This window comes from Podarcis filfolensis, assembly GCF_964270895.1.
Source record: "Podarcis filfolensis genome assembly, chromosome: 9".
Lineage (NCBI taxonomy): Eukaryota > Metazoa > Chordata > Lepidosauria > Squamata > Lacertidae > Podarcis > Podarcis filfolensis.
In genome coordinates, this window is record NC_139610.1 from 10,413,761 (window position 1) to 10,426,253 (window position 12,493).

General features: G+C 47.2%; 1 protein-coding gene across 4 annotated transcripts in view; it reads right to left on the minus strand.

Moving 5' to 3' along the window:
• Nucleotides 1-5,682, minus strand: part of PPARGC1A (PPARG coactivator 1 alpha) — a 629,161-nt gene extending 623,479 nt beyond the window's left edge. For 3 of the 4 annotated variants that reach the window (XR_014551951.1, XR_014551952.1, XM_083630267.1), the window contains exon 1: nucleotides 5,354-5,682. Coding sequence is in view for 2 of the 4 variants with exons in the window: in XM_083630267.1 (XP_083486393.1) it covers nucleotides 5,354-5,488 (135 nt within the window). In the remaining 2 variants the exon portion in view is untranslated. The remainder of the gene's footprint in view (nucleotides 1-5,353) is intronic. The other variant, XM_083630270.1, reaches the window with a different exon arrangement.
• Between the last annotated feature and the right edge of the window lie 6,811 nt (nucleotides 5,683-12,493).

A 12,493-nucleotide genomic window follows, 5' to 3' on the forward strand; every position in this document is an offset into this window, starting at 1 on the left:
AAACAGCTCTTGTTTATTCACAGGCCAGAACAGAACTGAACTGAAGGGTTCAGCCAGCCTGCTTATATAGAGCTCCAATACAAAGCAACTGTAACAATTTTCTAAAACTATCCAATCACTGAATGTCACTTTTGATCCCTTATTTGCATAACTATCTACAGTATCCCCCTGCTGGCCCAGGGTGAGAACTTCAGTACATAACAGTATGTAACCTGAAGCGTATGTAACCCGAGGTACCACTGTAAAGCCAAGGTTGCAGGTTCGATTCTCATAGGAGACAGCTACATATTCCTGCATTGCAGGGGGTTGGAAAATCGTCAGGGTCCCCTCCAACTCTACAATTCTCTGATTCAATTAAAACAGATTAACATTATCTCAACTTTCTAAGCATCTGAGCAGCCTTGTCTAAACAAGAATGCTTTCAGCAGGCCCCAAGAAGAGTACAATGAAGTTTCAGTGCTGCCACACTAATCGATCAAGTTCTTACAGACAGATGGTGGTGCAGATATTATGTGGGATCTGTAGTACCGCCAATTCTGCTGATCAAAATGGCTGACTGGGCACATGACATGCGGGGCAAGCCCACCACATGGTCTGAGGGACGGTGGACCGGCCCACAGCTAGAAAAGGTTGCTGACCCCTGGTCATGTTATTAGCACAGGCCAAACAGCCACCCTTTTCTTTTAATTTTTGAGAAAAATGAATCTGCACATTTATTCCAGAAGTATCATCCTGTACAATAAGACCCACACCCCATGGGTGGGAATGCAATTAATCATCCCATCCCTGCTTTTGCTGATACAATCAACAGTCCCCCATTACATTTGCCTTAAAGAAAAAAATACCAGCAAGAGAATAGATCACAACACTGTACTACACTACAGGGCTGTTGTAAACGACTCTTTTGACTCCCCAGCAAAACGAGTCACTTCACAGAACTGTTTAAATCAAAACATTCTTCCCACTGCAGTGTGCATATACTAATAATGGACTTATTTGCCTTCGCAAATGAAAAAGTAGAAGGGCAAATTTTTTAAAGGTTTACAAACTCTCAAAAACTAACATTTCTGCATAAAATTAAATGTGGATTACAAAGAGCTGCCTTTGGCTTTGGGGTGGGTGTGAAACTGCCAAATGATAGCTACACAAAAATCCTGGATTCTCAGAAAGAATTACCTGAGCAACTGCTTTCCAAAAATACAAAAAAAAGCTTCAAAATGAACCAGAAAGTCCCTTCTCCCAACAATAGGTGCCAGTGCGATTCTATTTTTTCCTCTATAGCACAGCTTCTGTAAACAGCTGTGACATCACTGAAAGGGAGGAGTCAGCTGATTTCTCACAAACTGATTGGTTAGACTGGTGCCCTGAACATTTTGCTTTGTCTTGCCTGTTCTACAACGGATTGACACTTAAAATAATAATAATAAAAAGAAAAGAAAATTATTCTGAGCTTAGGCGCATGTCCAGCAAGTACATTTATAATCCCCTCACAGTCATCCTGAAAGGCAGGAGTAAAGGTAAAGGGACCCCTGACCATTAGGTCCAGTCGTGGCCGATTCTGGGGTTGTGGCGCTCATCTCGTTTTATTGGCCGAGGGAGCCGGCGTACAGCTTTCCGGGTCATGTGGCCAGCATGACTAAGCTGCTTCTGGCAAACCAGAGCAGCGCACAGAAACATCGTTTACCTTCCCGCCAGAGAGGTACCTATTTATCTACTTGCACTTTGACGTGCTTTTGAACTGTTGGTTGGCAGGAGCAGGGACTGAGCAACGGGAGCTCAACCTGTCACGGGGATTCGAACCGCCGACCTTCTGATCTGCAAGTCCTGGGCTCTGATTTAACCCACAGCACCACCCGTGTCCCTTGAAAGACAGGGGTCGGGGACCCTAAAAAATCCTCACTGGGTAACTGCAAGTTCTTGTGCATATCCAGAGAAGCACTTTTGATCCTGACTAGGTTCAACAGTTAGTTTTCTTAGTGCTGGGTGCCCAGGGTTTTAATTGGGAACCGCTAGCTTGACACTTGTATTATCAAATGCAATTTCCCAGCTACAGTTCTTGTGTGACAGTTCTATGCACACTACAAAGAGTAGTTTCCTGGAAGAAGACTCTCGACAAATCATGCTCTACATCTGGATGCTGAAAGATACCAGGAAGGTTTCATGTCACGGAAATGCAAAATAATAATAACAATAAATAAATAAAACATACAGTGGGATATTAGAAGTTAGAAATCAGAACAATTTACTCCATGTTGCAGGGCTTCAAAGCTGCACAGTATCTCTCTTCATTCTTTCTACTTGGGAGTTTATACAATGCAAGTGTTGCTTTGTTTATGCACAGTTTTATTACAATATATATCCTGCTATGCCAGGAACAGATTTAGCAAGTCCTTGTTGAACTTCTATTGATATTTACAAAGGATGCTTTTATATGGTATTAGATGTTCACAGAGTGCATCATATTGATCTAGGAATAAAAAGCTGTTTCCCCCCACTATAGCTTGCCTGCCCTTTTTGTGGTATATTGAAATTTGAGGATTTCCTCCCCTATACAAAATTGTACTACTAGACAAGACATTTTTTTTTCCTGGGTAACTGCTGCTGTTATATTTAGAGAGCAGAGATAATAGCTTGTATACTCTTAGCATCACTTTAAGTGATGTCTGACATTTAATTCTAAACCATGTCTGACATTTAGTGCTATATTTCAGCAAGAAAAAAAAACATCACTTATAAAAAGTAATTTTGCACCTTTTCACAATTAGTGTCTGATTGCAAATTGCTAGCGAGCATCACTCTGCTATTCTCTACTGGATAAAATAAGGCGACTGACCATATGAGATAATATGATTGTGAAGAATAGGCGACAACTTCCTGCATTTTCCCATATTTAACAGTAGTTTGTATACTACATTTCAAGAGTTTACAGACCTACTAAAATAGATCATCTTCCCAAATTATCTCTCTGATTCTTGCCCGAAATAAAATGCAGCATTAGTCGGATGTTCTATGAAGTGAGCAGCTATAGATTTACCAGCAATTTTTCTACTTTACAGGTGAAAATCCTTTAAAAAGATACACATTAGAGAGGACATAACATTTCACATTTATCCACTTCTGTAAGTTTGGAACTATTTAGGGAAACCATTTTTACCAACACCTTTCCCAGCCTAATGGATTTCTCTGTTTGTACAAACCACAAGTAAGTCTTTCATAAACTACACTGTTGCTGCACAGACATGTTGAGACGTGCTCAGCAAATCATACTGTATTACAGATACAAAGAATAGTGCCCATGATATTGTAAACATTTGTATTTGGCAGCTAAATAATGCCAATTTTAGCCCTTTCAACGGGGGCAAACATGAGAAAGCAAAAAGATGGCAGCATGACCCACCGAATGGATTCCCCCCCCCCCCCTTTCACAGGCAGGGACTATATGGTTCTGCTCACTTGCCTGATGCAGTTAGCAAAAGCTAACTTTGTGAAATCAGCTAGGTTTCTGTTCATTTTTAAAACGTTTGCTCTGAATGCCAGGCCAGTGGAAATAGAAGGTAAAACACATCAGCAATAGCGATTCCCATCCCTATCTAGCAACCCTTCCTTTTCCCCCAGTGTGGACTTGTACAGTCATCCATCACGCTGACCTGACACCAGGTGCCTTCCTCATTGGGTGCTGATAAATATTTCCTCCCACCCAGAGACACACTAAAGAGTTCGATACTTATTCCGCTGCTTACTGGGAAACACAACACAGTTGTCAGGGCTCCAAAAGCCCCCATCAATAATAATACTCTGTGCCCCTGAGCTCCCTTTTCCTTCTCTCTCTCTCTCTCCCCCTCTCTCTTAACGTCTAAAGCTCTCAGACTGGCTGCTGAAGAAGTAGCCTTCCGTATTAACAACTCCTGGAGGCAGAGAGAGAGAGAAATGTGCAGTCTCTTGATCCTGCGCTGCGAAATGTAACCTTAAACTGGCAACTGCTAGTTTGGGGATTTTAGTTTCCTGGAAACCAGGGCTGCGAGCTGCACGTTTTTCCATGAGCTAAGCAACACTTCTGCCCCCAGTAGAGAAGGAAAGGGAGCGCACAAGCCTAGCCGGTCACCATCACCACCACCACCTGACAGGCGGGCACAGTGCCAAAGAGATTCCACCCTGCTCCATCCTTTCCACCGGGCTAGGGAAGGAAAAGGGGAAGGAGGAGTTGTCTGTCTGCCGTTCCCTCTCTGATATTGCTTTGTCTCCTCTGCCTGCTGGGGCATCTCACTTTCTCCAGAAGCCTCTCCCTCTATCAAGTCAACTTTTCTCCCATCAGACAAACCTCCACAACCCAAAAAAAAACAGAGCTCACTTGCGAGATAGTTTCTGACATGACTCGGTGGCCCAAAGACTTTCACCGAACAAGCAGTAGGGGCAGCAAAAGCCCACCACATCAGCTAATTCCAGAGACGTTGGAGGAGCTCTTTTACCAATATTCAAGATTTCCCACAGAAATGATCCTATTATTACTATTCCCTCCTCTACAACGCTGTGTTGCTGTTTTTAAAAGGCTCTCTTGTGGGCTTCAGAAACCAGAGTGGGGATAAGAAGAAACTGGAAAGGGCTTTGTTTGGCTGCAAGCTCTGCATTGCACAGTCATCAAAGTTAAGTGTGAGGGTTGGGGAAGGGAGATGGGGAAAGAGAGAGACGCGAAGGGGGATGCTTTTGATATCAGAGTGCGGCCCAGCCTTCCTATGTGGACGTGGTGGGCATCTTCAGCCATCCTAGGGAAGTTGCAGGAGAGAAAGCACTGGAAGCCGAAATTGATGGAGGAAACTGAGGAAGGGGGCACGTTTGTTTGGTTTTTTTTCTTTGGAGGAAAGGGCAGAAAGTGTCGAGGACCTCCCAAGCAGATAATTCACCTGGCCACTCTGAAGGGGAAGGACTCGGCCAGAGAAAGAAAGAGAGAAAGAGAGAGAGAGGGAGGGAGGGAGGGAGAGAGATTTGGGGAAGGTTCTGCTCGAGTTCCCCTGGTGTGCTCTGGAGTTTTTTTCTGGCGAACGCACATTTACCCCGGGAAAGGTTGCGCGATCTCCCTCTCTCGCGCACCTCGGAGGAGAAAAGGGGGCGTGAAACCGCCCCCCAAAAAAATATCTCCCGTGTCCCCCTTTGGAAACGCGCACGAAACTGCCCACCCAAAGGAAAAGAAGCCGAGCCGAGCTTGGCCGAGAGCGAGACCAACAGGCGTCGAGTCGAGGCGCAACACGGGCATTATTTCCCCCACCCCTTCCCGCGCCGCCCTCCGACCCCAGGAGGAGAGCGCTTCCCTCTCTCCCCCCCCCCCCAACAACTACTCCTTCCCTCCCCTTTATTTTACCTGGTGGCTGAAGGGGGCTTCCCAAGAGGCGGCGAGGTTGCAGAAGGAGGAGCAGGAGGAGGTGGCGGCGGCGGCGGCGCTGGAGGAGGAGGAGAGGGAGAAGGCGGCATCTTCGGAGAGCCCGCAGCCAGCCATGCCTCCCTCTCGCTGCCCACGGTGAGAGAGAGAGAGACGGGGAGAGATGGAGACGCTCGAGCGGCGCGCGCGGCACTTGGGCAGCAGAGCCTGGGCGAAACTCTTCGGCGTCCAGGAGGCGCAGGGAGAGGCTGGCGAGCGAGCGCAGCGGCAACGGCGGGGCTCTCTCTGGACGCTCTCCTTCTGGTGTGCGGCTCTTTGGAGAGGCGCCGTCAGGAGCCACCGCCGGAATCACGTGGGCGCGCTCCCTCCGCCGCCCGCCCGCCGCCGCCGCCGCTGCTGGGGACACACAGGCTGCGTGTGACCAACAGCCCGGTGCTGCCAAAGCGACGCGGAGAAGCGCCCCGTGCTCGGGTCCCGCCGTCGCCGCCTCCTTTCCGGGCGAGCGCGATGCGTAAAAAGGAGCCGGCTGGCTCCAACTGCGCCAAGGGCTAGGGATGCGCGCTTGGACTGGGGAGGGGAGCCCGGTCTGTTCAGGGAAGGAGGGAGGCGGGCTGGGCGAGGGTCGGGGTGCGCACGAGGGATGGAGAGAGAGAGAGAGAGAGAGGGAGAGAGAGAGAGAGAGGGAGGAAACAAGCTCAAGTTGGAGAATCTGCAGATTTTCAGCCCGAGCACCCGGTGTGTTTTGTTTTTATTTTGCAAACATCAGGTTGCAGCTTGGCGCTGCAGCTGGGAACTTCCGTGCATGTGCAGAGTGCATCTCGCTCTCGCGCGAAAGTGCCTGGTCCCGCTTCTCCCCCCACCCCACCCCCCACCAAATGACTGAGCTCAGAGAGAGAGCCTCTGAGCATGTGCTGAGTTGATTTTGCGCCATCAGGGAAGCTGAGGCCACCAGACTCCACGCGGTTTCGTGAGGATGCACAGGGTGCCATCCTCAGGAGCGAAACGAGGCTTCGTTCATTCGTTCTTTAGTGGCATAATTTAAGAAAATGGAACCAAAAGGGGATGGGGGGAACCATCCGTAAAACATTGGGCTTTATTTCACCTGGATCAAATACCCAGTTTGGCACACACGCACAAGCGCGCGCATCTGCTGGGAGCCTCAGTGGCGCTGCTCTGGAGTTCGAGCCCCATGTTGGGCAAACAGATTCCTGCATTTCAGGAGGTTGGACTAGATGACCCTTGGGGTCCCGTCCGATTCTAGGAAAGGCCAAAGCCGAGGGTGACGCTCGGCAGGTGGCTTCGTGGGGGAGATGTCAGAAGCCAAGAGCCAGAAAACCCTTTTTCCCCCGAAGAGCAACGCATTCTGGGCATGTTCTCGTCGCGTTTCTCGTCTCTGATCCCCTTTATCTCGCCACCGAGGGATTTAAAGGGGACTCAGACGTGGACGTCCAGCAAAGGGCTGGAGCGAGGGGTGGGGAGCTCCATCCCTCGCCCGAGGGACCGATGTGCAGCTGCTAAAGAAAACATGTACAGTATTTTAAAATAGCCACAGGTTTGGGAAAGGAGGACTTGACGCTGCTTCCCTTTCAAAGCTAATAGCGCACAATCCTATGCATGTACGTTCGGAAGCAGGTTCCAGTGCGTTCAGTGGATTTGTATCGTGTCTAATAGGATCGCAGCCTCAGTGGCAGGTATTCTCTTCGGGGCAGAGTTCCTTTCCAAAGATAAACACGCACATCAAAAGAAGAACTTAGCCTCCAAAGGCAGAGAAGGCTAAAGGCTTTTCCTAGCGCGACACTCCCCCACCCTTAAAATATTATTATTATTATTATTATAGAGCAACAGAGGTCAAGCTCTCTCACTTAAGAGCCTCCCTGCAACCTGTTATCGTAAGAAACATTTGGTTTGCAAGCCGGCTTTCTCGTCTTTATTGATAGCACCTGGCAGGCAGTTCATTGCGGTGAAGACAGGCAGCTGAAGGCTCCGGGGGAAGGGAACATTCAAAACGAGCTTCTTGTTGCATATATAGCATGGCCCTTGTTCTTTCTCCCCACGCCAAATCACAATTACCCAAAGATGGAGCACTCTTCTTAGGTTGCTTCAGAACTCTCTCCATAGAAAAGCGGGGGTCCACCTTTTTACTTAGCACACAATGCGTCTGTTTTCTTGCAAGCATGCACTAAGGTCACAAATCCTGCTTACAACCTTGTGGATCTCCATCCTTGCTTCGATGCACTTTTTTTAAGGGTGAAAGGTCTAAATAAAGGAAATCTACTATAACAACAACACAAGTAAACAGTAGCATATAATTAGAAATGTTGTATGTAACTGTAAAAGGCAATAATTGTTCTAGGAAAACCTCAAAGAATAAAGGTGGCCTGGTTATTCACCCTAAGATGCAGCTGGAGAAAGAGGTGGTTTGATCAAATGGTGAATAGATACCGGTATATCAAGGGGCTTCTCTCACACTAAGGAGGAGTGCAGTCCTATCCACATTTATGCTGAGATAATTCTGATTAAACTCAATGTGGGGGTTGGCTTCTGAATATATATATATATATATGTATGTATGTATGTATGATTGTGCTGTAATCTTATAAATAAAATTAATGATAATCTGTTCCACTTCTCCTTTAAGCCCCTGTATACATTCCCATTTCCATGTAGAGGCAAAATAAAGTGAATTTCTTTGCTGTGTCTTGTAATTTTTGAAAGTTCCCTGGCAAAAAGACAATTCCAACTTTTTATTTTATTTTTTTCATTTTGCTTCTAAAAGCACAGTATTTTAAAATGACAGCCAACATGAACAGCAGCAACCAGCTCCTGTACCAGCTGCAGGTGGGAACGACAGCTGAGAAACATCAGCCAAGCAAAGGTGATTGCTAAAACCTGAGCCCTAATAAATTCTAAGAGTTAAAGAAAAAGAGGGTGAGGAATGAGAGGATACCAAGAAGGGCATTTCAAATTTACCCCCACAATGCAGGAATCTCAACTAAAGCGTCCATGACAGATGGCTATCCAACCTCTACATAAAAACCTCCGAAAGCACCCAGCTTATTCAAAAGCGTCCAGCTTATTTTAATATATACATATAATGGAAACACCAAAGCAGAACTCATAACCACGATTTCTAAAAATGCAGTCCCATCCTATCCGACTTTATTTAGACTTCTAAGTACAAGGACTGGAGCCTTAGAAAACACTCCCTTCTAAATTTCCCTGATAAGCCATTCATCTCCCTGCAATTTTCACACCCCTTTCACTGCTTCATTAAAAGTAAAGGTAAAGGGACCCCTGACCATTAGGTCCAGTCGTGGCCGACTCTGGGGTTGCGGCGCTCATCCCACTTTATTGGCCAAGGGAGCCGGCGTACAGCTTCCGGGTCATGTGGCTAGCATGACTAAGCCGCTTCTGGAGAACCAGAGCAGCGCACGGAAACACTGTTTGCCTTTCTGCCGGAGCGGTACCTATTTATCTACTTGCACTTTGACATGCTTTTGAACTGCTAAAACAGCTAAAAACAGATAAAAGGGAGTGGGGTGGGGGGAAGGTGTGTTGTACAGAGTTAGGCAGAATGTTTAAAATAGTGACGAGGGTGGCTCTGTGGTCTAAACCCTGACCATTGGTCCTGATAGCTAGGGATGATGGGAGTTGAAGTCCAACAACTGCTGGAGACCCACATTTCAGAAAGGCTGCTTTATCCTATTAATGCTAAGTTCACTCAGGAACCTTTGGTGAGGGACTTTGTTGAAGTAAGGTAAAGGTAAAGGGACCCCTGACCATTAGGTCCAGTCGTGGCCGACTCTGGGGTTGCGGCGCTCATCTCGCTTTATTGGCTGAGGGAGCCGGCGTACAGCTTCCAGGTCATGTGGCCAGCATGACCAAGCCACTTCTGGCGAACCAGAGCAGCGCACGGAAACGCCGTTTACCTTCCCGCCGGAGCGGTACCTATCTATCTACTTGCACTTTTACGTGCTTTCGAACTGCTAGGTTGGCAGGAGCAGGGACCGAGCAACGGGAGCTCACCCTGTCACAGGGATTCGAACCGCCAACCTTCCGATTGGCAAGTCCTAGGCTCAGTGGTTTAACCCACAGCACCACCGCCATCCCTGCTTCATTACCCCACCCAAATTCTCTGCATGCACACTCAGTTTCAACAGCACCCCACATCATTTTCAACCCCCCCCCCAAAAAAAATAATGAACACAAATATATATGCACACACAAATCCCTGGGTTATCTTTCGGACACACAGCTTGGAAGACCAGAACACTGGATATTTGTGAGTGAGAGAAACAGCCAAGTTCATAGCCTTGATGCTTCCAGCACATATTCAAGCTAATGCTTTTTGATATTGTTGCATGATCTTATCTGCATATCCTGTCTTCCTCTATTTGGTTTTCTGTTTGTACCTCTAGGATAGGGCATGTTCTAGTTTATGTCGTCCAAGCAGAATTTGCTTTAAAATATGCTGGAGACGTATGTGCCTTTATACTCCTTTATCCTCCTTCCAGTCCCTAATGAACTTGAGTACATCTCTGCTTAACCATGCAAATTTTACTCGTCTTTTGCCCACAGGTACATGCACCATCTGTGCCACTGAAGAACATTCCTACCTAAGAATGTTTGCAATTCCACATTTTTATTTTCTTTACTGCGTATTCCTCTGTATAGCAATAGATTTTGCAGCTGAGGAACAAACAAACAAAAAGCACTCTGTGTTACATGCTGTGTGGTTCTCTCCCCAAATTATTTTTTTACAAGTATATTTCGCAGGTTGGTTGTCAGGGGAAAGTCAACTTAGCCCTTTCCCTTATACAAAATTACTGAAGTCCCCATAACTTTTCCTCTTAAAAAAGTAGCATGGAAGGATTACGCAAGAAATGGAGGCTTAACTAGCCTTGTTTGGTGCCTGTGGTTCAGAATGCTTTTGCAGCTGGCTTGATAGCTGTGACCATTCCTGGCAGACCATAACAGTCCATGCCCTAGTAACCTCCCGGTTAGAGTACTTCAATGCACTTAAGTGGGGTGGCACGGAATTTGCAGCTCATACAGAATGCAGCTTCCAGCCTGTCCCAAAGTTTCAGCTACTGTTGAAGAGCTGTGTGGAGAGAGATCAGGAGATTGGAGAGCAGGAAAAATCTGGCATTGAAAAGTTTTCAGATGCTGCTTCCCACTTTCGTGATTTTTTTGCTATGGACACAGGAGCCTGGAACATAACCCACCAGTTTCCAGGTGTTAGTTATAACTTATAAAACTTGGGACCTAAATATTTTAGGCCAGGCATTTCAAAACTTGTGGAATCATCTACCGTATTTTTTGCACCATAACACTCACTTTTTTCCTCCTAGAAAGTAAGGGGAAATGTCTGTGCGTGTTATGGAGCGAATGCCTGCGGGTGGCGGGGGGGGGGGGTCTGCTGCAGTCGTGAGCAGAGGATCCATGGTTCCCCTTCCTTCCCTCCTCCGTGGTTACAAAGCATGGATCCACATGGATCCTCAGGATTTTTGCATTGGGCTACTCCAAACTCACTGTCAGATCACATGTCTGTGGCCACAGAATGAACCACAAAAATCATATATCCACTATTTCGTTTAGAATATTTTTTTTCTTGTCTTCCTCCTCTAAAAACTACGTGCGTGTTATGGTCTTGTGCGTGTTATAGAGCCAAAAATACGGTAATTAAGTGTGGACTACGTGGACGAATTAAGTGTGGACTATGGGACGCGGGTGGCGCTGTGGGTTAAACCACAGAGCCTAGGACTTGCCGATCAGAAGGTCGGCGGTTCAAATCCCCGCGACAGGGTGAGCTCCCGTTGCTCGGTCCCTGCTCCTGCCGACCTAGCAGTTCAAAAGCACGTCAAAGTGCAACTATATAAATAGGTACTGCTCCGGCGGGAAGGTAAACGGCGTTTCCATGTGCTGCTCTGGTTCGCCAGAAGCGGCTTAGTCATTCTGGCCACATGACCCAGAAGCTATATGCCGGCTCCCTCGTCCAATAAAGCAAGATGAGCGCTGCAACCCCAGAGTCGGCCACGACTGGACCTAATGGTCAGGGGTCCCTTTACCTTTACTATGTTCATGGGCCTAACCAGGATTCATGTTGGCAGAACCGAGTTATCTGCAAGGCGATTGGACAGTTAGTCAAGTATTTTTATTTATTTACTTGATGGGGGGGTCAGCTGCCCCCCTGCTATGTCCATGACTATGTTTTAGCGGAGAAGTCCAGTTACCACATAACGTTTAAGGTGTGATGAGTGTATCAACTAGGTTAGGGTAAACTCTTCTGACTATTCTAAGTTAAAAGAGTTAAGGGGAACACTTGGGAAATGACTTTGTGATAAGCCGAATGGGAACAGAAAAGAGATAAGAACTCACTGGAAAGGTTAGATTTTGTACCCATTGAAGCCGTTCCATTCAGAGTGAGTTCTGCTTGTGCAGTAAAGTTTCCTTTCTTCTCCTTCCCCTGTGCACCCCTCAAATCTGTTCTGCGTTCGCCCTGCCCAGAACAAGGCCAGCCTAGTGATGTATGGAAGTGAGAGCTGGACCATAAAGAAGGCTGATCGCCAAAGAATTGATGCTTTTGAGTTATGGTGCTGGAGGAGACTCTTGAGAGTCCCATGGACTGCAAGAAGATCAAACCTATCCATTCTGAAGGAAATCAGCCCTGAGTGCTCACTGGAAGGACAGATCGTGAAGCTGAGGCTCCAATACTTTGGCCACCTCATGAGAAGAGAAGACTCCCTGGAAAAGACCCTGATGTTGGGAAAGATGGAGGGCACAAGGAGAAGGGGACGACAGAGGACGAGATGGTTGGACAATGTTCTCGAAGCTACCAGCATGAGTTTGACCAAACTGCGGGAGGCAGTGGAAGACAGGAGTGCCTGGCGTGCTCTGGTCCATGGGGTCACGAAGAGTCAGACACGACTAAACAACAACAACAAAACCCATTTAGAATCTGAGGCAAGATGTGCCACCAATGTCCCTCTTTCCAGATCCAGGCCCACGCCCTGGCAGGGCGAGAGACCAGTGATAACACAGCCACTCTACAGAGGTGCCCCCTTATTTGTCAATATTTTAGGTGGAAATGGGGCATTCCACAAGGTGCTGCCAGTGCTCTCC